The following is a 26,850-nucleotide window of genomic DNA, read 5'->3' on the forward strand; positions in this document are numbered from 1 at the left end:
GCTAGCTAGTCTTTGAAGTTGTATTTGCCTACTGGTATTAAAATCTCGATTTCACTTTGATTAAATATCTAATTATATGTATTGTCTTCACACTCCCTATTGTTGGTAGTTTTGAAATAGGTTTAGTTTTATTGAGCTTGTTTGCCACCATGCTCCAAGACTACATAAAGGAGGCTCACATAACAGTCAAGTGAAGCAGCAGCAGGAGAACTGACAGATTAAGTGAACAAAACTGAAAACAGTTTACTCTAATTATAGCCAAAGCATGATGTTTCCAGTGGGTACCTTGAAGGGGCAGGAAATAGTTGGTTAGCATCTCCTTTACCCATTAGGAAATCTGAAGAGCCACTGCCCAGAGGGAGGCGTGAGCTCGGCCAAGGGTTTAGCCACTCATCACAGCTGGAAATCCTTGAGGACTTCAGGTCCAAGCTTTCTCTGTGGTCAGTCTAGAGAGGGAACAAGAGATAATTAGTATATTAAGAGTGATTCAAGGCAGTGTCAAACTATGGAAATTATTGGCATTGGAAGCCCTGTTATTGAATCTTGGGTTTGTTATCTATTGGCTATGGCAATGTGACACTAGCCTCATCTTGACTTCTTCATCCATAAAAGGAAGAGCTGGGACCAGATCATCTCTAAGATCCCCTTCAATTTTAAATTCTTGAATACTGAAATATTAAATCTCCCACAGTCCATATGTATTGTAACCTGAGATTTACCTCACAAGAGGATACTTGAGAGGAAAAAGAAAGCACCAAGACTGAGTCTTAATTGACTGGAAGAGATCATTTGTGCCTTTTCTGAAGCCTACTGAAACAAGAAAGTGAGGACAGTAAATGTTTATTGATTTGTGATGCATTTTAGTAGAAAGAGTGCTAGCTATGAAGTCAAGAGACCTGGATCCCAAACACACTTAAAACTCAGGAGTGTTGTGAAGATCACATCTATGAGCCTCAACTTTCTCTGCTCTAAAATGGGAACAACAATCCCATAGGACTTAATTTGTTTTGGTTATCCCCAGCCTGGTATATAATAGATGCTTTTGGGCTAATGTTTTTGGAATCTTTGCTGAAGGGTATTAACAACAAATAAACAGGCTCTATGGATGGTGACATCCTCCAAATATTTGCAGCAGACATTGTGCTGGTTTTCTCAAGCCCTGAAATAATAAAGAGACTTTTAGAAGAGGTCCATAACCACTTAAGAGAATCACCTAAGGATCCATGAAGGGTAAATCAGTTGAATGAAGAATCCATGTTATCCAGATTCTGACCTGGCTTCCATCACATCATTCAATTGAAACTACCCTCTCCAAAGTTACCATTGATCTAATGGTCACTTTTTCTATCCTCATCCTTTTTGACCTTTCTGTAGTCTTTAACAGGAGTCTCCTGGATGCTCTTTCCATGCTCAGTCTGACCATGCTTTCTCAGTCTCCTTTGCTAGATTTTCATCCGGACCATGCCCACAGCCCATGCATGTCTATTTTGGGCCCTCCTCCTTTCTCTTTGTGTCAGAGTTTCTTAACCTGGGGTTTGTGAACGTTTAAAAAATATATACTTCAATGACTATAATACAATATAGTTTGTTTCTTTGTAATTCTTTGTATTTTATGCATTTATAAAAATTTTAAGAAAGAGTTCATAGGCTTCACCAGACTACGTGAGGAGTCCATGATATTAAAAAAAAAAGTTTAAGAATCTCTATGTAGGCCCATATCTCAAATTAGATGTCCTTTTGGCATTTAAACTCAATACATCTACAAGAGAACGCCTCAAATCCCAAAACTCCTGGTGTTCCCAACTTTCCTATTTCTATTATCTTCCAAGTACTGAGACTGACCTCAGTCTAATGCTCGACATCTCCCACACCCCAGGTATCTAGCCTCTTACCCAGTCTTGGCTTGTCTACCTTCAAGGTGTCTCTCCTCTGATATCCCCTTTATCACCACTCACCTGTTAAGTAGGCTATCTGATCTCCTTGTCCAGAGTAACCTCCACTCCAGCTGCCAAAGTAATTTCCCTCAAATGCAGGCCTGACAGTGTCAGACTCCTTGTAACTTTGAGTATGAAGTTGTCCCCATGGCATTTACTGACATGCCCATCCTGGCTCCTTCCAGCCCTGCCAGTCTGCTCATTTCAGACCACAGTCTGGCTCCATGACTGACCTGCTGTGCTCTTCAGGACTCCCCATCTCAGAGCCTCCATCCTGGCCCTCTGCCATGCTTGGGATGTTCTGCTTCCTCACCTTTCACTCCCTGGGCTTCCTCCAAGACTGATCCAGCTTCTTCAGGCGTGTTGGGAAAGGAACCTAAGGTAGAAAGACTCAGATAAGGATTCTGAACAGCGGAAACCAAAAACTACATCAGTACTTAGGCAGCAGTCTGCAGCCATCCTGGCTTTTCTGTGTGACATATAAGGACAGGAGCCAAAGTAGACAAAGGAAAGTGGCTCCAACCAAAGTGAGGGGGGCTAAGAGAAGAATACGCTAATAGATTTAAGGGAGTCAGAAACTAAAGATGCTGCTGAGGACATGATGAGTCATGGGAACATATATTTAGGGCTAGAAGGAACCTTAGAGGTCATTAAGACACTCCCCAGATTGTACCAGAGGAACCAGCCCTGAGAAATTGAGGGATTTGCTTGTTGATACACAAGTAAGTTGCAGAGCCAAGATTTGACTTATGACTGTAAAGCAAGAGCTCTTTCTGGTGTGGTGAAGCGCCTCAAGTCTGAGAGGAGATTGGAGTGAACAGGACTAAGATACAAAGGACCCTCTCCTGACTCGAGAAAGAAGGAAGAAAGGAAAAGGATGCCTGTAGAAACAGGTGTTTATTTCATAGAGTCCTGACCTAAGGAATCCTAGTCCATTTTTGGGCAGCCTAGACTGCTAGGGTTTTTTCCTCTCTATTAAGGTGAAACCCATCTCCCTGTAACTCACCCTTTGATTTGCTTCTGCTCTCCAGAGTCAGTCTCTTCCCTATGACAACCCTTGAATTATTTGAGTGGCCAGCTCCCGTGTCCTTCCAAGAGGGAAAAAAAGGAAAACTTTTGCCTGCTGATTTCAGCCTTTCCAGTGAAGTACAAGGCAAAGTCATTAGCCAGAATATGTAAGAAGGAGGGCAGAATTGAGGTCTCCATTTAAAATAGCAGTTGGGGTCACCTGTGTTCAGGGAATCAAGTAATCAATAAAAGGTTGCCAGAGCTACTCAGGAGAGGTAGCAAAAATTTCTCATCCAGATCAACTGTATTTCTGATTTTCTCCATCTATGTTCTTTGACTCAAGCAAGTGTGGAGAAAATAAAATTATTGAAGCCATTCAGGACTGGAGAATGTACTGACAAGTTTAAAGGGAAGTGTGACTACCAGAGTTTTGGTTAAGGTAACATCAAAGTGTCTGGGCAAATGAAGTCAGAAGAAATCTATGTATGAATTAACAAGTCCAAGATCCCCAAGAACCCTATCATTTGATAGCAAAGTGATTGGAGAAAAGTTTATCATGAGAGAAGAAAACTGTCGAGATCTTCAAAGAGGAAGTACTAGTAGCAGCACTAGTATGAAACTTAGTCTCCAAAGTTTCTGGTAAATCTTGTAATCTTAAGAATTTAAAATGGTTGAGGTCATTTTACAAGACCAAGATAGCCTCCCCTCTGCTTCCTTTTTGACCTTCTGCCAACATTTGCTCCTTTTTGCTCACCACTTTTTGATTCCTTTAAGCTCCTGTTATCACCTGTTCTTTCCACAGTACATCCTTCCCCCAAACCTCTCCACCTCACTTTCACTCAGAGGCCGACAAGTTAGTTCAGATTGACTAGGCACATTTATTGGGTGCCTTCCTACAGGAAGCCATGGACTCACTTGTGGACAAAGTTCTATTTAGTGTTAGGTGTGCCCCAACCCCTGACCTCCACTTTCTTTGGACTTTTTAGATGTTGCTTAGTTTGGTGTAGAAATAACAGTAGACATAATGAATTTGTAAAACTAAGTCTTTTAGACAGAAATATTTCTTACCCCCAGGCAGCCCTGCACCCATCATCTGTGCAAGGGTACAAGTCACACTCCTAAATGTTTCCAGGAGAATGTTGACCCTCCCTCCCATATGTCTGGGAGCTGAAGCAAGTGATTCCTCTTTAATCCATGACACAGAATGTCAACTCCTTGGCCACTTTTTAGCTAAAATTCAGCCATTCATTGACTACAGGCCAGCTCTTGTCAAAAACTCATTAGGGATACTGAGATTTGGGAACTAGCCTAATAGACACAGTAATTGCATGTTCCTCTGTATCTGAATGTGCCACATCCCCACTAAATTCTGAGCTCCTAACTTCAGTGTTCTCAACATTAAGCTTTAAGGTAGTCCTCAGCTTTTAGAGAGATTCAATATTTTAAAATGCCTGTCTGATAAATATTTCTCTTTTGCAAAACTAGCTAAAGATACCATTCATTATGTTAAGCAGCATACCCTTTTATTCAATTCAGTTCAACCAGCCTTTATTAATAAACTCCTGTAGGGCTTTCACGTGAGACCTCTGAAGATAAAAAACAACACAGCCCCTGTCCTCAAGAACTCTGCCATCTTTTAGGAAATAAGCTAGAATGCCTGGATCTCAGAGAAGGATGTGAAGTTGGGGAGGGAGGAGTCACTTCTAACTAGGAGACTTGGAAATGGAGGAACTATTCCCAATCTGGGCCTTGAAGGAAGAGAAGGATTGAAATAGGCAGGGCTGTGGCTCATGTAATGGTCCGTGTAATGCTCTTCACCTAGAATTTAACTTGTTCTGTGAAAGCTCATCCACCTGAATGGGTAGACTTCCTGATAAACCAAGCATGCACCCCTGGGCCTTCAGGAAGCTCAGCTATGTAGTCTGTTCCTTCCTGCAGTAGTTCCCTCACCCAGGTGCCAAGTGTAACTATTTCATCTTTTAATTTTTTATCCTTCATAATTTTATATGTATATCAGTCCATTTTGGAAAGCAAGCAAGTTAGATATCTTTAAACATCTACAGGAATTTCCTATCCATATTTTAATGCTAAAAGGGTCCTCTGTAATGCCATTCCTGATGTCTCTGGTTATTAACAAATCCTTTTCTTTGGACTTCATGTAATATTCTGCACATTTTAATGTATTTACCTAGTTAGAAGTAGTAAAATGGCCTATGTTTATATCTCAACCCCCTACCAGACTGCAAGCCAAATTCTTTATCTTCTATCTCTCCCCCGGATCCTAATAGTGCTCTGAACACAGGAGGCATTTATTGGTTGATTTAGCAAGTCTTCAGGTAGGGAAAAGGATTAGACTTAGCTTGTGTACATCTAAAGAGATTGGAGAGTAATGGTAGAATCAGTAAGAGAACTGAAGTCCTACTGTATGCTCAGAACTGAGGATACAAGACAAAAGAGTAGTAATGCATGCCCTCAAGCTTACATAGAGGGGAAGCAGGAGAAAGAAAAATTTCACAGATAAATACATGAATTTTTTTTGGATCCAGACTTGATATGTCATTAGTGTAAGGTAAGGTGAGGACATTTCCTCTCTCAATGCAGAACATGCCATTGTGTTCTGAGAGCTCAAATGGGTGGGATCCCACGGCCATTATATGAGCCTGTTTTCAGAGCCTGTCTCTTACCCTCCACAGCTCTTCATCTTGTCTCAGTATAGGATATCTATGAAAGAAATGCACAGGTTTGATGGGGCAGACATGAATTAGTGAGGAAGTGTGAAGTGTGGACCTATCCTCAGTGAGGTGGAAGATAGGCCCCATCTGTGCCTGAAGGGAAGCCAGCTATTCTCCTTAGGCTGAGATGAAGGGGAAGAGCCGGCCTGTACAAAGATGGAATGGTATGGATAATGAAGAGCACGGAGTCCATTTTAAATGGAAGACAATGTGGGAAGGAGAATATGTGTAAAGAGGTTGGTGCTAGCTGGATGAACCCCAAGGAGGTGGTACACCAGAGAGAGAGAGAGAGAGCAAACCTTCGCTCTCTGGGTCTCTGTTTCAATATCTGTAAAATGAAGTGGTGGGAGTAATTAACCTTGTTAGATAGACAGCTGGGTGATTCAGTGGACCCAGGGCTAGGCCCAAGTCAAGAAACTTGAGTCTGAATTCAGTCTGAGTCTTATCAGCTGGGAGCTTCTAGGGAAGTCAATTCAACCTCTCTCAGACTCAAATTTCCTCATCTGTAAAACCAGAATAAGAATTGCACCTATTTCCCATGGTTGCAAGGACTGAATCCCACAAGAGAATGCACATCTTGCAGTTTTTAAAGCCCAATATAAATGGTAGCTGACATTACTTCTCTTTAGAGTCATTGACTCCTATTTTATAGATAAGACTCCTATTTATAGATAAGAGTGAGGCTCATAGAGCCAAAGTGATTTGGTCTGGAACAAATGACTAGCATGCAGCAGAGGTGACATCTGGGACCAGCAAGTTGGGATGATGATTGTTGCATTCCTCACATCTTAATGTCGTTATAATCAAAATGCCTTATAAACCATAGCAATGGGACTTGTTGATATTGTCACTTATTTGCCAAGACATGGGACTGTTATGGATATCTTAAAGATTCAAAAAAAAAAAAATATATATATATATATATGAATGAAAGTAATATGAATATGTAATAAAAAAAACTCTTCTTTCTCCTTAGTCATTTTAGCTAAATATGGACTAGATGGGAAGAAGGATGTTCAACTGATAAATACCAATTACATCAGTGATGGCACAGAAAATGATGTACTGGACGATCCAAGATTAGAAAAATTGTGGAATAAGGTAAAGTTTAATTTTGTTCGATTAAGCCTGTGTATTTGTGTTATTACATAGTCACCAAGCATTTAGTGCCTACTCTGTGTCACTTAACCTTCTTTGGCCTCAGTTTCCTCATCCATAAAATGAGGTTAGACATGATGGGCTAAGAGGGGTCTTGATCATGCATGGTCCCTTTCCCCCTGGACTTACTGCAAGGGCGCCCTCATTCCTCTCCCTCTAGGAGGCTCTCCCCACTGAGTTTGAGTCCAGGCTTCCCTGACTTGGAGCAAGACATGGCCCACTTTGAGCCTCACTTGACTTTTGTTCAGAATGAGCAGGGTGAGAATCCTATCCAAAGGCCTTTCCATCCCAAATCCTGTAATAGATATCAGCTTAAGGAAGGTGATTTATTATGTGGGGAAAAAACATTGTTAACAACATCTTTACATCACTTTGTTTCTCTCTTTTTATCCCGTAGTATTTTTTTTAAATAGTCACAGAAAATTCATTGTTTCTTAAATGAGAATGTTGAGTGAGTTATTGATTTATTTGATGGTGAATTTTCCGTTTTACCTCTCCCTGGGGAGTGTCATACTCTCCAGGAGTGGGTGTAGCAGGTAACATGTTGACTTTCTTGGCTTGAGAGTTGGATTTGTTTTAGATGTATATTATTAACTTTATAAAGGTGTTTTGATGTTATCACACAACTGTAAGAATACAGTTATGACATAGGACCTGACTCACTTTCTTTATCATTAGAATTCATAGTTTAAACTTGATGTTTGGGATTTTTATGATTTATGACACAGTTCCCAAGATTTTCACAAGGGGTTTGTTTCCAGGAAACAAGTATTGAGATGTGTAGACAAGAGGTGTGATGTCTGGATGCTGACACAGTACAGTTTCTAAATTGAAGGATTAGAGTACTGGCACTGATGGCACAGACAGCAAAATGTTCAAGCTTGGGACTTTCTATGATGACCTTTATATTCTGAGAAATATTATGTTCTAGAAACACTGTCTCTTTGGGAGAAGTTTACGACCATCCCTGAGAATGTCTCCCCACCAGACTTTGAGTTGATAAGATCTGTCTAGGGATTGCTAGGAGACTCCTACCAGGACAGAGAGGCAGGGGCAGAAGCCCAATGACAAAATAACCTGTTAACCCAAAAATGAACTCTTTATCTTGGCATAAGCCTTACCCTACATGAGTGTCGACCCTATCTCTCCCAGCTTGTACCAGGTCTTGCTTTCCTATATGGCCTTTTCCCCCTGCTAGCTGCTTCTCCCCCTCCTCCAATTTAGAGCCCAGTTGCAGTAACCTTGCCACTCTATAATAAAGCTTATATGTCTGTTATAACTCTGAGTCAAATTTTTTTGTAAATTTATTCACCTCTCTATCCCTAACTCACCACTAGAACCTCAGCCTGCATCACTGCCTGTAGAAGACCATCTAGGCAGCATCTTGTTTTTACAAATGAGGAAGCTGAGACTCAGAAAAGTCAAATAACTTCCTCCAGGTCACATGGCTTAGTAGTTAGCAGTGCCAGGAGGGAATCCACATCCTCTGCTTCCAAATATAATGTCCTTTCCACACTAAATCTTTGACAAATGATTTTAATGAGGGCAGACCCTGAGGTCAGGAAGTTTATTGTATACAATTTCTACCTTCTTCTGCCTCAGAAACAGTAACTTTGTGAAGAAAAAGGTTTCTGGAAGACAGCAATGCAGCAAAAAGATGCTCAGGGAGTAAAGTAAAACATGGTCATATAAAGTGAAAAGACTTTTGCATGAAGAAAATCAATGCCCTTAGAAGAAGAAAAGCAGTTTTAATGGAAAATCTCCATAGTAAATATATCTAATAAAAGTCTGATGTAAAAAATAAAGATACCTTGGGAACCGACACAAATATATAACACTAAGAACCATCACCAATAAAGAAGTTATAAAAAAGTTAGAAATGAACAGTGTTCAAAAGAAGAACTACAAACTACTAATCATCTGAAAGAATACTCTAAACCATTAACAGTAAGTTATGCAAATTAAAATTGATATTTGTTGTTCCTTCTCTAAATCCTCATACTGGGTAGTTCTGAGAAAAGTCCTACATAATGTAAACTAATTGATGTGAACAGAATTTAACCTTATAACTTGAATTTCTCTCTCTCTCTCTCTCTCTCTCTCTCTCTCTCTCTCTCTCTCTCTCTCTCTCTCTTTTTCTTTTGTTAGGCTAAAACCTCTGGGAAATTTTCCAGTGAGGAGCTGGATAAACTGTGGCGGGAATTTAAACACCATAAAGAAAAAATCCATGAATATAATGTCCTTTTAGAGACTGTGAGCAGAACAGAAGGTACTCCTGATAATACTGAAATATTCTTAAACAACAAAATCTTTGGTTTTTAGTGTTCATCTCAATTAAGAAGTTCTGTAATTCTGATATATCACTTCTTGAGTTTTTATTGGCTTTAGACACACAAAGTATGGTATAATAATTGTGTGGGGTTTCCCCCCATGGACCTCTTGGTGAATAGTTTTTTGTTTTTGTTTTTTTAATTGTTATATGGATTTTAGTCCAAGATATCATAGATGTCAATAAATTTTATTTAAGCATCTACAATATATAGGAAAATATTTGAGGAGCTGGAAGAAATCCACGTTTTAGGTAAAACACAGCCTTGCTCCTTTGGATATTCTATCAGTTGTCTTCATCTTCAATCTTCCTCCTTGCTTCTTTCTGCTTACAAACATACTGGATCCCTCCTTTCCTTTTTTTTTTTTAAATTTAAATTTTATATTATTATAATTACATGTAAAGATAGTTTTCACCATTTTTTGGAAGATTTTTGAGTTTCACATTTTCTACCTTCTTTTCTTCCCCTCTCCTTGACAATAAGTAATCTAATATAATATGCACAATCATGTTTCCATATTAATAAACATATTTCCATATTAGTCATGTCGTAAAAGAAAAATCAGAACAAAACTAACAAGAAAGAAAAAACATTTTAGACATTGGAAACAATTTTTATACCTAAAATTTCTGATAAAGGACTTATTTCTAAAATATATAAAGAACTGAGTTAAATTTATAAGAATACAAGTCATTGTCCAATTAACAAATGGTCAAAGGATATGAACAGGCAGTATTCAACTGAAGAAATTAAAACTATTTAAAAGACATATGAAAAAATGCTGTCATTATTGATTACAGAAATGTAAATTAAAACATCTCTGAGGTACCACCTCACACCTATCAGATTAGCAGTTGGGACACTAATGCATTATTTGTGGAGTTGTGAACTCTTTTGGAGAGCAAAGAGGAACTATGTTCAAAGGGCAGTAAAACTGCATACCCTTTGATTCAGCAATACCACTGCTGGGCTTGTATTCAGCAAGATCTTAAAAAAAAAACAGGAAAAGTCTCACATGTACAAAACTCTTTGTAGTAGCAAAGAATTGTAAATTGAGGGGATGTTCATCAACTGGAGAATGGCTAAACAAATTGTGGTATATGAATGTGAAGGAACACTATTGTTCTATAAGATCATGAATAGATGGACATCAGAAAAACTTGGACAAACTTACATGAACTGATGCTGAGTAAAGTGAGCAGAACCAGAAGAACATTGTAAGACAGTAATAGCAACATTGTATGATGATCAGCTATGATAGGCTTAACTCTTTTTTATTGTTTTTTTAAATGTAAATATTTTATTTATTTGTTTTCCAATTATATACAATAATAATTTCTACCAAAAATTTTTTTTGCAGTTTTGAATTTTACAATTTTTCCCCCACCTTCCCTTCCTTCCCCGCAACGGAAGGCAATCTGATAATCTTTACATTTATATCTGTATGTGCATAGATCAAAATTGAATGTGTTAAGAGAAAAACCACGTCCTTAAGGAAGAAAGAAAATATTAGAGATAGCAAAATTATGTAGTACATAAGATAACTTTTTTTAAGAATTAAAGGTAATAATCTTTGGTCTTTGCCTAAACTCCACAGTTCCTTCTCTGGATACAGATGGTATTCTCCACCACAGATCCCCTAAATTTATCCCTGATTATTGCACTGATGGAGTGAGCATATCTATCAGGGTTGATCATCACCCCATATTGTTGGTGTGTACAATGTTCTTCTGGTTTTGCTCATCTCACTCAGCATCAGTTCATGCAAGTTTTTCCAGGCTTCCCTGAAGTCCCATCTCTCCTGATTTCTAATAGAACAATAGTGTTCCATTACATACATATACCACAATTTGTTCAGCCATTCCCCAGTTGATGGGCATCCCCTCAGTTTCCAATTCTTTGCCTCCTCAAACAGAGCTGCTATAAATATATTTTGTACATATGGGGTTTTTACCTTTTTTTATGATCTCTTCAAGATATAGACCCAGTCATGGTATCCCTAGATCAAAGGGTATGCTCATTTTTATTGCCCTTTAGGCATAATTCCAAATTGCTCTCCAGAAAGGTTGGATCACTTCACAGCTCCACCAACAATGTATTAGTGTTGGGGCAGCTAGGTGGCATAGTGGATAAAGCACCAGCCTTGGAGTCAGGAATACCTGGGTTCAAATCCGGTCTCAGACTCTTAATAATTACCTAGCTGTGTGGCCTTGAGCAAGCCATTTAACCCCATTTGCCTTGCAAAAACCTAAAAAAACAAAACAAAAAAAACTAATGTATTAGTGTTCCAGATTTCCCACATCCCTTCCAACATTGATCATTGTCCTTTCTGATCATATTGACCAATCTGAGAGGTATGAGGTAGTACTCCAGAGTTGCTTTAATTTGTATTTCTCTAATCAGTAATGATTCAGAGCAATTTTTCACATGACTAAAGAAAGCTTTGATTTCCTCTACAAATTGCCTTTGCCTGTCCTTTGACCATTTGTTAATTGGGGAATGGCTTGTTTTTTTATAAATTTGACTCAGTTCTCTATATATTTTAGAAATGAGTCCTTTGTCAGAAATGCTTAGTTGTAAAAAATGTTTCCCAATTTACTACATTTCTTTTGATCTTGGTTAGAGTGGTTTTGTTTCTGCAAAAGCTTTTTAATTTAATGTAATTAAAATAATCCAGTTTGTTTTTTATACTGTTCTCTATCTCTTTCTTAGTCCTCAACTGTTCTCCTTTCCATAGATCTGACACATAAACTATTCCTTGTTCACCTAGTTTGCTTATATTATTGTCTTTTATATCTAAATCCTATTCCCATTTTGATTTTATCTTAGTATAGGGTAAGAGATGTTGGTCTAATCCTAGTTTCTGCCATACTACCTTCCAGTTTTCCCAGTAGTTTTTAATTAAAGAGTGAGTTTTTGGATTTATCAAACTGCAGGTTACTATAATCATTTCCTGCTGTCTCTTTAGCACTTAGTCTATTCCACTGATCGACCGCTCTATTTCTTAGCCAGAACCAGACAGCTTTGATGACTGATGCTTTTTAATATAATTTTAGATCTGATAAGACTAAGCCACCTTCTTTTGCAATTTTTTTCAATCAATCCCATGTTATTCTTGACCTTTTGTTTCTCCATATGAATCTAGTTACAATTTTTTCTAGCTCATTAAAGTAATTTTTTTGTAAGTTTGATTTGTATGGCACTAAATAAGTAGCTTAATTGAGGTAGAATTGTCATTTTCATTATATTAGCTCAGCCTATCCAAGAGCAATTGATACTTGCCCAGTTATTTAGATCTGATTATACATGAAAAGTATTTGATAATTATTTTCATTAGAGTTTCTGAGTCTGCCTTGGCAGTTAGAATCCTAGGTACTTTATGTTGTCTGAAGTTTTTTTCTTTTTTTATAGAAAAAGTTTATTTATTTTGAGTTTTACAATTTTTCCCCATTCTTGCTTCCCTCACCCCACCCCCACAGAAGGCATCCTGTTAGTCTTTACATTGTTTCCATGGTACACACTGATCTCAGTTGAATGTGATAAGAGAGAAATCATATCCTTAAGGAAGAAAAATAAAGTATAAGAGCAAAATTACATAATAAGATTTTTTTTCCCTAAATTGAAGGTAATAGTCTTTGATCTTTGTTCAAACTCCACAATTCTTTCTCTGAATACAGATGGCATTCTCCATCGCAGATAGTCCAAAATTGTCCCTGATTGTTGCACTGATGGAATGAGTAAATCCATCAAGGTTGATCATCACCCCCATGTTGCTGTTAGGGTGTACAATGTTTTTCTGGTTCTGCTCATCTCACTCAGCATCAGTTCATGCAGATTCTTCCAGGCTTCCCTGAATTCCCATCCCTCCTGATTTGTAATAGAATCATAGTGTTCCATGACATACAGATACCGCAGTTTGTTAAGCCATTCCCCAATTGAAGGACATTCACTTAATTTCCAGTTTTTTGCCACCACAAACGGGGCTTCTATGAATATTTTTGTAAAAGTGATGTTTTTTACCCTTGTTCATAATCTCTTCAAGGTATAGACCCAGTAGTAGTATTCCTGGATCAGAGAGTATGCAAATTTTTGTTGCCCTTTGGGCATAATTCCAAATTTCTCTCCAGAAAGGTTGGATGAGTTCACAGCTCCACCAACAATGTCCCAGATTTCTCACATCCCTTCCAACATTGATCATTGACCTTTCTGGTCATATTGGCCAGTTTGAGAGGTGTGAGGTGGTATCTCAGAGATGCTTTAATTTACATTTCACAAAATACCGACTCGCTTGAGCAGTAAAGGGGAGAGAAAAAAATTTAAAATTAAAAAGATAATAGTAATAATTCTAGGTATGGCCAGATGGCACAGTGGATGGAGCACCAGTCCTGGAGCCAGGAGCACCTGAACCCATATCTGGCCCCATACACCCAACAATCACCCAGCTGTGACATGCAAGCTACCCCAACCCCACTGCCCTGAAAAAAACAACAAAAAAAGAAAAACAAAGACCTAAAATAAAAGAAAATCGTAATAATAGTAGGGTAGACTGGGTGGTGGACAGAGCACTGGCTCTTGAGCCAGGAGCACCCGGGTCCAAATCTGGCTTCAGACACCCAACAATCACCCAGCTATACGGCTCCAGGCAGGCCACCCAGCCCCATTTGCCCTGCACCCCCCCCCCAAATAATTTTAATAATAAATGTGCTTCAGTCTGTGTTCCAACACCACCAACTCTGTTGCGGATGGATCACATTCTTTAGGATAAGTCCATCACAAAAGTTACTTCCATATTTTTCCACCATTGCCACTGCTGATCGCAACTCCCTCCTTTCATATTTCTCCACTACCATGTACTATATTTTCTCTCTCCTTTCACTCTGACTCTGCTGTAGGGTCGCTGAGTGGTGCAGCAGACAGATCCCTGGTCCTGGGGCCAAGAAGCCCTGAGCCCCCATACCACCCCTTAGGCCCAGAATCCACCTGACCCTATGGCACCAGACAGACCATCCAATCCCAGCCCCTTGCAAGAAGTAAAAAAGAAAATGTGTTATATCTGACCACTCTCCCCCCATGGTCCATCCTCTTCTCCTTCATTCACATCCTCCCCTTTCCCCTGTCTCTCCCCTTCTCCTTCTTACTCCAGATGTCTATACCCCATTGAGTATATATACTGTTTCCTCTCCTAGCCACCTCTGATGAGAGCAAAGATTCCCTCATTCCCCCTTGCCTCCCCCCCCTTCCATATCATTGCAATAGCTCATTGTAATAAAGAAAAATCTTATTATATGAAATATCTTGGCCTATTCCCCCTTTCCTTTTTCTTTCTCCCATTACATTTCCCTTTTTTCTATTGACTCCATTTTTACACCATATTTTATCTTCAAATTCAGCTGTGCTTCTACTTCCTCAGCATTTGGTCTTATAACTTTTAGCAGTCTCTCCCCATGGAACACTAAATCTATTCTTGGTTCTCATCCTCCTTCTCATCCATTCTCTCTTTAGTGTTTAATTCTACTGACCCTTCCCTCAATTTAATCTTCCCAAAAAACCTGATATTATGTCACCAAGATCTAAGTTATCTCAGGCTCTCCCCATATCCAGGCAGAGGCCATGCCCCATTGTTGATTCTTCCACCATCTCTCTCCCATCACATCAAGGCCAGTTTAGTGCAGCAGAAAGGGAGCAAGAGACCTGGATTTAATCCTGCCTCTGACACTTAGAAGCATCACCCTGGAGAAGGTGCTGGATCATTCTGTGTTTTGGTTTCCTCATCTGTAAAATGAAAATGATAATGACACTGCACAAGGTTGTTTTAAGAATTTAATGAGATAACATATGAAAAGTAAATTTTTTGCAAATTTTAAAGTACTTTGTAAATATTTATTATGATTATTGTTCTTCCCCTTCTCACACACAAAATTACCTGTTCCTTAGAATATTGTAATAGCCCCCAACTAGTCTTCCTGCCTCTAGCCTCATACTCTTTCTCATCCACTCTTTTCCCAGTTGACCAGTTCATCCTCTTAACGTACATTGTGACCTTGGCACTCCTCTATCCAAAAAGTCTTTGAAGTTTCCTTATTGCCTGTGGGATGAGATGCATAGTCCTTAGCCTGGCATTGTAGGACCTCCACAGCCTGGCTTTGCCCTGGATATACTTTTCCTTCTTACACTGTACATTACAGCTGAACGTCATGTCCTGAGCCTGTCTCCTGCCACTGCTATATCCCCAAGGCCTCTTTCCTTGGAACTCTCCTCAGGTGTTTGCTTGACTATCTCTTTTGCCTATTTCCCATCTACTTGACATCATTTTTTGTGCTTCTCATGTATTGTAAATTCCCCAAGGCCAAGGATGGCGTCATTTCCAGCACTGTGTTGTGCTGAGTACCATGCCAGACCTAAAGTGGTGGTTGCTGTTTGTAGAATTGAAGCCATCCAGCTACTCCCAGAATCCAGGTCTTCTGATTCCTGGTCTGCTTTTCTTTTCACTACATGTCAGAGTAGTTGTTTTCTTTGACATTTTAGAATTCATAATCTTAACAGATCATGCTCCCCTTCATAGAAGTGGAAAATCGCAGACATTTTCAGATATTTTGACCAACACAATTTTATATGTTATCAGACTCTATTATTGGACACACGACCTATCCAAAGTGACAGATCTGTGTTTTTCCATTCTCACAAACTGCCAAACAGAGCAGATTGTAGACGATCTGCTGGCAAACTGACAGAAGGTTAGCTTGATGAACAGGGATGAAGCAGGAATTTTGGGACAGCTGTGAAATAAAAGTTAACTGTCAAGTTGTACAAAGTTAGCAGACATTTGTTTTTGTAAAAGGGTAGTTTTCCTGCTGTTACTTTATTTTAAGGTAGATATCCTACTCTATAAACTATTATATAAGATTATTGTTAGATTTCTACAGATTGTTGAGGGAGAAATTAATATCCTCCTTGCAGGAAAGATGGTTTTTATTTTAGCCATTAAGAAAAGGGTAGCTACAGAATCAGTATAGAGTTCCATCCTATGTCGGGGATGAGACAGTGGAGTAGGAAATTAGTTTTAAACTCTCTGTAAGGTGAAAGAAAGTCTGACAGAAAATTCTATTTGATTTTTGTTGTTTTTCTAGCATGGTAAAGCATTGAGCTCAAGACTCAGAAGAGCCGAGTTTGATTCCTGCCTCTGACACCAATGACTGTTGGAGACTCAGCAACCATCTGAGTTGCAGCTCCTTCCTCTGTCGCTTGGGGTGGACAAGTGTTTCCTTACCCTGACCCCTTGTGAGGAAAGCTAGCCAACTCAGTCATTCTTTTACTATTTCTTCAACAGAGAGCCATAAAAATGCAATCAGCCCGATGGAAGGGAGCCCCATCAAAGAGGATGTCCTCCACAGCAAACACACAGAACTGAAGGACAAACTGCGGAGCATCAACCATGGGTTTGACCGTTTACGGAAAGTCAGTCATCAAGGTTATGATGCAAATAGTGGTAAGCTTTCAGTTTTATTTTCAGCTCAAAATTTTACTGTGATGGCATATAAATGTATTGAGTCCAACAAGGTTAAAATGCCTATTCCTGACGATCATAATCTTCATCATCAACAGACTTTATGTAATGTGGTACCTTCAGTTTGTGGGGCACCACGTTCAGGGCCAGTGGTACAGAGCCAAGGTTTAAAAGATTTTGGACTATTTTTTGAAGACTGGGTCAAGTCTAGTATTCTCCTCCTGCTACTGTAATAGCTTTTCATCATCCATCTACCCTGATCTGTCTAGCCTCATCTCCACTCCCATTTCCCCTCAGGGCCAGTTAATCCAGCCTCTCAGCCTTCTGCAGGAAGGTTTTTTTTCCCATCCCTTCTTTCTGTTCTTTGTTGGTTGCCCCGGACACCCATCTAGAGGACCTTCTTTCCTCTTTCCTCATTTTAAATATAACCTCATCATCTTGGTTTTGTCAGAACTCCCACATCACTTATATTTATAATAATATAATATTTATAACATAATTTCATAGAGCTGTGCCTAGATACTTTGTCCTTCTACCAAGATTTTAATCTCTTCCAGAGCAGGGATTGTACCCTTCATTATTTATACCCTAGAGCATCTGGTTCAGTACTGGACTTACAGAAGGCACCTCATTTGAATTTTGAATGATTAATGTTGATGCAACAAGATTTTCTTTATGGATCAATTTTTGCTTTAGGTTGAATGCATTTTGTGTGGTATAGTGGACAGCACAATTTAGGACACCTTAGGCTGAATACTCCTTCTGTCATTTACTTGCTTTGTGATCTTCTGTGAGTCTTAACTTCTTGGAGCTTTAATTTCCTTACTAACCAACTGGACTATCCTGAGGATCGAGTGGGAAGATTATGTAAAATATTTCATAAAGACTCCAAAGAAATGAGTCAAGGATCTTTGATTTTATATTGTGAATGTTCTTTTAACCAGTGTGAATCCCACCCCTTCTTCACTTTAATATCACATATCACAGAGTTTTTCAGTACAGTTTGTTAAATGTTGCTATACTTTCTTCAGTTTTAAAATGAGAATCATAAACTTAATATCTCTGCCTTCTCAGGACCCATTCACTCCTCAACTCCTTTATCTTCTGAGGTCAACCATGGATCTCCAGAATACCAAATCTAATGATCCTCCTTGACAATTAACATTGTTTTCTGCACATTCTGACATATTTCCTCTGCCCTTCATTTCTCTGGGATTGCTCTCTCCAGGTTTGTTCCTGGGAGGATCCCCTTACCTTCTGACCTTGGCCCTCCTCTTTTCAATCTCCTCTCACTGATCTCCCTCCCTCCAGATTCTCCAGTGTACAACTAACTGCCAGAACTCTAGATCTTATCTGGGACCACATCCCTCCCATACTCATTCCTTTGCTTGACATTTAAGGCCCTGTACAGGACCTCTCCAGTTTCTCTTTCCAGCCTTATTTCATACTGTCTCTCTTCACCCTCTCTATATTTAGGTTGCCTTCTCTTGCTCTCGCCCCATCTTTCTAGTCAGTCCTGCTCATTCTTTAGATCTGGCCATATTGCTGCCTCCTCTCTGAAACCTTTCCTGACACACTCAGAGGAAAGCCATGTCTCCTCTTCACACTGGCTTCTCACACTTTCCATCTACCCTCAACATAGTCTGATCATATCTCTATCCCCATTTTGAGATTTTCACTTTCTCAAGAGCTGAACTTGGACATTTTTCAACTTAGTGCATTGCATATAATTATCACTAAACAAATATTGAATTGAGATTCATTTAAATTACATAGGAGATTTAGATTCATAACACAGGAGAAGCCTTTTTGAGACCAGCTAGTTCAGCCCTCTCATTTTCCAGATGGGAAAACTGAGACCCATACAGAGGGGAAATGGCCCCAATACTCCTTGCTTCACAGGATTATTGTGGAAAAGCATTGTGTTATTGGCCATTCCTATTTGCCTTCTTTAAAAATCATATGTTATTTGAAAAATTTTAAAATTGCATGTTAGCTATGGTTTTTATATTTTTTTAAATTTTCTTTTAGAATTTGAAGAACCAAGAGTAATTGATTTGTGGGACATGGCTAAAACAGCAAATTTTACTCAGAAGGAATTGGATGCATTCCGGGTAAGAAAGGCTTAGAATAATTGTTCTGTTGAATCATTGATTCTCTGTTTTAAGACATCCATTACAGGCTCTACCTCAGCAAGAATTCCTTCCAACTTGCTACTTGAATATTTCCAGTCACAGAAAACTTGATACATCTTAGACTGCCTATTCTGTGAGGCAGCTGCAATTATTAGAAAGTTCCCGTCTGGAACCTAAAAATGAAGCACCAAACTGGACACAGCACTCTAGATGTGGTCTCACCATTGCTTTTTTAAAATCTTGTATCTTTCCAAAATAAGCTACCTACTTTTTTTCCTTCCGGTTTCATTTTGCATTATAAGAAGATATGAGCAAGCATGAATTTTCTTAGATTCATAAAATATTAGGGAAGGGAAAGATCTTAGAAACCATGTAGTCCAAACCTTTCATTTTACAAATGAGAAATCTGAGGCTCGGTGAGGGAAAATGATTTTCTTCAAGGTTGCACAAACTCATAAGTGATCAAGCTGGAATGGGAACCCAGCTTTTCCCACTTCCTCTAAAGGGGTCTTCCATGCCAACACATGGTCCCTGTTGAATAAAAATATCAGTTAAGAACATTAGGTGAACTGGTGATTTAAGAAGATCAATTTACTAATATAAAAACTCATTGGATTAAGGAAAGAAATTTACTAATATAAAAACCCAAGACTCTTGAGACTTGTAGTCAGTGACACCATAGCACCTCTTACCACTTTGGCTCGTACCACTTTACCTCTCCATTTTGGCTCACTCTGATTTTCATCTTCACTCTTCCAGATTTTTCTCCAGTACTGGTTTCTTCAGGTTATTCTGCTTGCCTGGTGATGATTAACCAAGGGCTTACCATATTAGAAAAAGTTTAATTTCTGTTCTTCATTGGCAGAGGAGATTCCCACACAAATGAATTCACAGCTATAAAACATGTATGTATTTTTGAGGGAATATCTTCCATATGGTTAGGCATTGGTGCTGGTGGACTCCAATGAAAATCAAATGAGAGTACTTCATTTAAATCAGCCAATGGATTAGTTTTAATCTCTTTATTTCTAAAATGTAAATTTAGAACTGAAAGTTCACCTAGTCTAATTCTCTCATTTTACAGATGAAGAACTGAGGCCCAGAGAGATTAATGACTTGCCTAGGTCACACAAATAGTAGTGGCAGAAATTCATTGGTCATTTGAGAAGCTGCCTTTCTCGTCTTTTCTATAGAGTAACAGTTTTATGGAATATAACGTCTTGATTATTCAAAATTGTAAGACCTTTCCCCTGCTACAACAGGCATGAGCAGTAGTTTAGTTTTCACCCTAAAATTTTTAAGTCTTTCATCCAAAGCCTTTGCATGAAGTTCTTATGAAATTTTTAAAAACATTTTCAAGGACTCAAGTTATTATCCAGAATATGATAGAGAGAATCAAAATTATTTATTCTTATTAACTGTCTGTTGTAGGAGGAGCTTAAACACTTTGAAGTCAAAATTGAAAAGCATCATCATTATCAGAAACAGCTGGAAATTTCTCATCAAAAACTAAAGCATGTAGAAGGAACCGGCGATAAAGAGCATCTTAGCAGGAATAAAGAGAAATATGCCATGTTAGAAGAAAAGACTAAAGAATTGGGCTACAAGGTTTGTGTTGCTAATGTGTCTACTTGCTTGCTAAGCTCTTCACAGCTGGAAAGTACCTTGTAGATCGATCATTGGTGTTTATTCTTTAACTTTTCAGGGATTCCTGATTTTGTCCCTATGAATCTGACCTTCCCCAGTGCAGACCACAGCCCATGCCTTAGTAGATGGTCTGGGTGGATTTCTGTGGTTGAAAGTTTAGCCCCTTAAAACCCAAGTACTGGCAGCAGGGCTCCCCCACTGTGGATGTGCTCCGAGCCCCACCCCCACCCCCAGAGCTTGCTGATACTGAACTCTGACCCTTAGAATGGGCCATGTCACCACAGTTCCATGAGGCAGATTGTGCAAGAACAGTCCCACTCACAGACATATTGTTTCTCCTTTTGGAGAAGAAACTAAAAAGAGGATTGACATCACTTTGTTCACACAGCTTCCAAGAAGTGAAGCCACATTGTCCAGTCCTGGTCTCCTCCCTCTCCATTCAGCCTTCTTTGGCATGTAAATCACAAGGAGGAGAGACCAGGCAGGGCCTGCACTCTGCTAGGAGTGAATGAAGCATAAAAGCCCTTTCTGTATTTGCATTCCTAAGATTGGGCCTGACCTTACATGCCTGTTCCTAATACAATGATTTGTCCATCTCCCAATATCTTAGTGTTCATTAAGAGCTGTTAACATATCATAGTGGTGTAGTGTGCAGTGGTACTTTCTTAATAAATTATTTTTTTCATTCTATTGTTAAAAGAAAAAAAATCCTAGCCAGAAGAGTAAATAGAAACCTCCAGGCTAAGTATAATTGTCTAAGTTTGTGTTCTACTAGACTAGAAAGTTACATGAAGCCAGTAGCTAAACTTTGTATCATCCCCAGTACAGAGAGTTTCACTCAGTAGGTGTTTAGTGTTTACTGACAGAGAATACATAAATAAGCACTCATTGACACTTAATTGATCCATGGGCTTAAGCCTTCAGATAAACATTCTTTGTGTGGGTGTGGCTGAGAGAGCCCAATTACATCTAACTTTAGGACTATTTTAGCATTTGAATTTCTTCCCTGATCAATTATTCTAATATTGAAGTTTACTGAGTGAGTCTAGTGAGTTCCTATTTCCTTAGAGTTTAATTACTGTAGGTATATTTGGGTTAAATAGAAATCCAGATTTCACCTTTAAAGGAAGCCAAGGCTGAATTTACATTAGCCATGCTGGCACATGGGCCTTCTCCCAAGTCTTCTCCATTGGAAGAATCCCTGTTTAATCATCATCGTATCAACCATTGTGCTGAGAACCTAAATAGGAGAACTGTTTCTATTACTGACTTAACCAAGAAAAGGAAGTAGAGAAAAACAGAAGGAATTGAGATGGTAGGTTTGATTTCTCTCTTTAATCATCTCATATCTGAGAGAGGTGGCCAGATCCACTTATGGCAGAAAACAGGGTCATCCACCTTAAACTGGAAGTGAGATTGTGAACATTCAGGAGAATTCCACCATAGAAACAATAGAGCATGGAATTTAGATTATTTGGGATTAAAGTGGATTAATTTGATGATTATAGAATCAGAGCTCAAAAGACTAAGAGATGATCTAGACCAGCACTTCCCAAAATGATTTGGCCACAGAACACTTTGGGTCTTGTGGGAGAGCAGAGCCTATAAACCTTCATCTAGAGAAGATGGTGGTATTAGGATTTCTTTAGGATAAGATTTTGGGAAATTTTTGAGCAAAACAAAAAAAAAATTAAGTTTGATATGTAGCATAACCCTAAATAAAGAATATACATCACATTTCAGCTGCTCTGTAAGTTTTACAGAATATTTTTCTTGAAATTTGTTGAGGTAGAGAGTAAGAATCCAGGAAACTTGGGTATAAGGGGCATACAACTCCAAAAAACAGTTCACTTTCTTGGGTTTTATAACTTCAAAAATAGTCCTCTTTTCACTGAGTCACCCTGGAGCATTTGGGTAACAAATCTGAAATTCTACTCCTACAGATGGGACTCTGGGCCCAGGGCCCTTCCCAAGCCCCCGGGGCAGCCTCTGGTGGGAGCTGTTCTCTAGAACTGTTCTGCTCTAAGACAGCTTAGCAATGAACAGTCCCTGAAGCAATGAAGCACAAGCTTCTTAGAATAGCTCAGATTCTGAAGGGCATCTTCACTTTCTTATTTAACTCAGCAAATACTTGAAATGTCTAGTCCCTGACCTCCAGCAACTGACATTCCAGTAGAAGGATCACACCCCATATTAGACCATAAGAGGTCAGATAAGTTAGCTCTCCTAGACCTGAAGGAATTGCCCCAGTGACCTAACAATCAGCAGAGAGATCTAACAATCAGCAGAGAGATCTCAGATCTGAGAGGCAGTCGTGGGAGAGTGAAGAGGGACCTGGAGTCTGCTCCCAATCCTTAATGTCCAGACATGGACAAATCCCCAGTCTTTTGGAGCCTCTGTTCACTCATCTGTAAAGAAGGAATAGTCGTGCTTTGAACTGCCTAGTTCATAAAGCTTTTGTGAGGAAAGCACCATGTAAATGTGAACTGCTACTATTATTAGAGGAAGAGTCTAAGCCAATAGTTCTCAAACTCTCTGGTATCAGGAACCCTTTACGCTCTTACAAATTATCACAGACTTCTTCCCCCCCCCCCCCCAAGAGATTTTGTTGATGTAGGTTATATTTAGTATTTTCTGTATGAGAAATTAAAACATCTTAATATTATTATAAAAGTAATTTTATCCTTGTGGAATCCCTGGGGTCTCAGGGGTCCCGGAACCACGCTTTGAGAACACTAAGTGATCACTAGCCAAATGAAGAAATGTTCCAAATCACTAGTAATTAAAGGAATACACTTTAAAGCAACTCTGAAGTTCTACCTCACATCCATCAGAGTGGCAGCATTGACAGAAATGAAAATGAAAAATGTGGAGAAAGAGGCACAAGGATGTGCTGGTAGTAGAGCTGGGATGTGACTTGGCCATTCTTCAGAGCCATTTAGAACAATGGTCCAGAAGGTACTGTATTGAGGATATTGACCCAGGGATAACCATTCCTAAGTTAATATTCCAAAGTGGAGGAAAGTTGGGAACTTTAAGTTATAAACACTTATTATAATAAGTATAAAGTCATAAGTTATAAACACTTATTATAAATATTATCTGATCTGATCCTCTCATCAGCCCTTCTAGATTCTAGACACTGTAATCATCCCCATTTTATAAGTGAGAAAGCCAAGGCAAAAAAGGTTAATTGCTTGCCCTGGGGTCACAAAGCTAGCAAGTATCTGAGACTAGATTTGAACTCAGGTCTTCCTGATTTAGAGTCCAGTGCTCTATCCACTATGCCACCAGCTGGCTCCAAAAAGGATCAAAGAAAGAATAAAATGAACCATTTGTACAAAAATATTTAGAGCAGCTGATTTACTATAGTGGCAAAGACCTGACAACTAAGAAGATAGCCATCAGTTGAGGAATCACAGAATAAATACGGTATCTGCATGTAATCAGATACTGTTTTATCATTAAAACGATGAAAGACCATTTTAGTGAAACCTTGGAAAACTTGTATAAACTGATCCAGAGAGATGTGAACAAAGCAAGGAGAAAATTCTGCCTAATAGCAACAGCACTGTAAAACAAATGACTTTCAGAATTCTGATCAGAGCAATGATTTGCCATAATTCTAGAGGACTGATGATGGTAACAAGCCAACAGAGAGGCAAAGGACCCACAGTTAGACAAAGAATTTTTGAACATAGAGTGGGAATTTATTTTATTTGTCTTTGTATTTTTTGTTCCTCTGTAGAAAACAGAAAAGGTTTCATGGAAAGGTAATCTTGAAATCTTTGACCCTTTGAGCTACAGCTTAAAAGAGATAGATATAATACTAATAAATGGTGATTAAGGAAGTATCATCTGAAAATACTGATTCAGGCAAATACCTGAAAAAAAAGAAAAATAAGAGTACTACACACTGACTTTGGAATTGCCTGCCCAACTGGTAAAAAAGTTTTTTCCATCTTTAGGTAAAGAAGCACTTACAAGACTTGTCTACTAGAATTTCAAGAGGTCTTCAGCACAATGAACTGTGAAGTTATCCAGAGGTCCTGGTCACTGTCTACAGCAAATATTAGTTCATCTATTCCTCTAGGTTTTCATCCTTCTTAGAATTTGTTAAAATACTGACCTTTTTAATATAGAACACATGGATCATGGGGACCTTCACAGATGGATCAAAGTGCCCTCACGAAGAGAGGATAAGTTTTGCATTTCCCATTTATCTAACATCCAGTGGAAAAGTTGTACATGATAAGGTGAGCCAGGCACTTAAATAGTAAGTCAGCTTGAGTCTGAACCCAAGGTCTGGGGCCATCTCTAGAAAGCTGCAGCTTGAGATCAGTGGGCCTCTATCCACAAATCTGTAATTCATGACTAGAAATTTTATATAAAGAAATCACTAGAAATCATTAAAAGCTACTGAAGTAAGCTATCAGGTTATTCATAATTATGGAACTGGACTGTTTTTTAAAAAATAACTATCATGTGACATGAAATACTGTGATCCTCCTCATCACTGTAATGAATTAAACAGAAGGAAAACATGGGAATGATTTTGTCTTTCTCTCTAGAAATTCTCCCTTGCCCATCATCATCTGGTTCTCCAGCCCCTTTCCAGTCCCATCCATCATCTTATCTTAAGGGAAAAGAAATCCATCATTTTCCCTATCTGTATCAGTGAATCTACTTGCTGTATTTAAGCTTGTAAATATACACGCACACATGTTAAGTGCTCACTGTCTACAGAGCTCAAATTCACAATCCAATAGGCCTTTTAATTGGAACTTGGTAAGCTGTGGAATAAAAAGAATGATAGATGCTAAAGATACAAAAGGTAAATTAAATATGCATAAATAAAGTTTATAAAACCCTTGATATTCATGATCTTATTTAAGATTCACAGCAACCTTTTTAAGTACTATAGAGATGAGGAAACAGGTTCAAAAATATGGAGGAACTTGTTCATGATCCTCCATTAGATTGCCTCATGTATCCCCAGCACATATTAGTTCTTTGGCACACAAAAAGCCCTTAATATATGTTGATTGATTGATGCAAGTAGTGTGTGTCAGAGGGGGGCTTCAAACCCAGATCCCTTCCAACTCCAAAAGCAATGTTCTTTCCACTTTACCATGAGAGTATCTCTCATTCAAGATCAGAAATGAAAACCTACAGTTTGTTCTACAAACTAACTACAATATTTTCAACAAAAACTCTTCTGTTTCTCTTTTCTCCATTTTTGTTATAAATCATTTATGGGACTAGCAGAGCAAGAATACATATCCTTCATGGTAAAGAGGTAAATTTAAAACATCCTGGTCTAGAGGTCTTATGTATCAGGATTTTCAGAATATACCTTGTAAGTCATTCTGTAACCTCAGACTTTCTGCTTCAAGTAGAAGAAAGCGAAATCAATTCCTAATCTCTCTCTAGATATAAAGAGACTTGAGACCTAAGATCTGCCTGCCTGCCTATTATTTTGAGTATTATATAGATCCAAATTCCAGTAACTTAAGGAAAGATCATGAATACAGGAAAGTATCATAAAGCTTGCAGGTGGAAGAAGGCCAAATAACAGCTTTGCACTCAAGAGAACTTCATCAGCAGAGTCCACATGATCAGTACTGGTTTGCTTCATTGTATTCTCAACTTGACTTTTAAAATATAATTATAAAGATGCTTGATTTATTTTAGTTGAACGAGGTGTCTAGGATGGCTAATCCATTAATTTTCTCTATCACATACTTGAATTAAAAGATCCCAGAGATGGAAGAGACCCTCTGAGGTCACCTAGGCCAGCCTCCATTCTGCAGTATGCCTATTCATTGATTATTCCTTGAAGAACTCTACTTATGAACTTAACTCAGCCCATTCCATTTGAGGTCATTTCCTACTGTCAGAACTTCCTTTGATTGCACTAAATCTGTCACCCAGGAATTTGTACTCACTGCTCTTAGTTCTGCTGTTTGGGCCAAGTAGGAAAAATCTAATCTCTCTTCCATACAACAATGCTCTAAGCATTAGATATTCTTTCCTAAACCTTTCCTTGTTCAAGTTAACTATGTCCAGCCTATCGTCATTCAACACAGCTTCAAATTCTCTTTGTAACCTGGTTACCCTGCTCTGGATGTTCTCCAACTTCTCAAATCCCTATTTGCGAGTCCTCAACAGTCACCAGATACTCAGTACCCACCAGATGAATGCCACAAGGTGATATTAGGGTAATCTAAAACCTATCTACAATGACACCACCATCAAAGGAGAAGCTAGACCACAAAATTTGGAAGTAACAAAATCATAGGTTGGTTACAAAACTGCCTGAAGTTCTTCAGGATGGGTCAAGAGTTTGCCATATTTATCTTGGGGAAGGCAGCCCCTTAGTTCTGATAAGAGAAAAATTAG

The 26,850-nt window shown here is 38.7% G+C and overlaps 1 protein-coding gene across 1 annotated transcript in view; it reads left to right on the forward strand.

Annotated features, from left to right (window-relative positions):
* Positions 1–24,994, forward strand: part of LRPAP1 (LDL receptor related protein associated protein 1) — a 38,989-nt gene extending 13,995 nt beyond the window's left edge. The window contains exons 3-8 of the mRNA XM_074229858.1: positions 6,651–6,775; positions 8,981–9,101; positions 16,490–16,648; positions 18,698–18,780; positions 20,233–20,409; positions 24,417–24,994. Of these exons, the coding sequence (XP_074085959.1) occupies positions 6,651–6,775; positions 8,981–9,101; positions 16,490–16,648; positions 18,698–18,780; positions 20,233–20,409; positions 24,417–24,482 (731 nt within the window). The 3' untranslated portion in view covers positions 24,483–24,994. The remainder of the gene's footprint in view (positions 1–6,650; positions 6,776–8,980; positions 9,102–16,489; positions 16,649–18,697; positions 18,781–20,232; positions 20,410–24,416) is intronic.
* The last annotated feature ends 1,856 nt before the right edge of the window (positions 24,995–26,850 follow it).

Source organism: Macrotis lagotis, chromosome 3, assembly GCF_037893015.1.
Source record: "Macrotis lagotis isolate mMagLag1 chromosome 3, bilby.v1.9.chrom.fasta, whole genome shotgun sequence".
Classification (NCBI taxonomy): domain Eukaryota; kingdom Metazoa; phylum Chordata; class Mammalia; order Peramelemorphia; family Peramelidae; genus Macrotis; species Macrotis lagotis.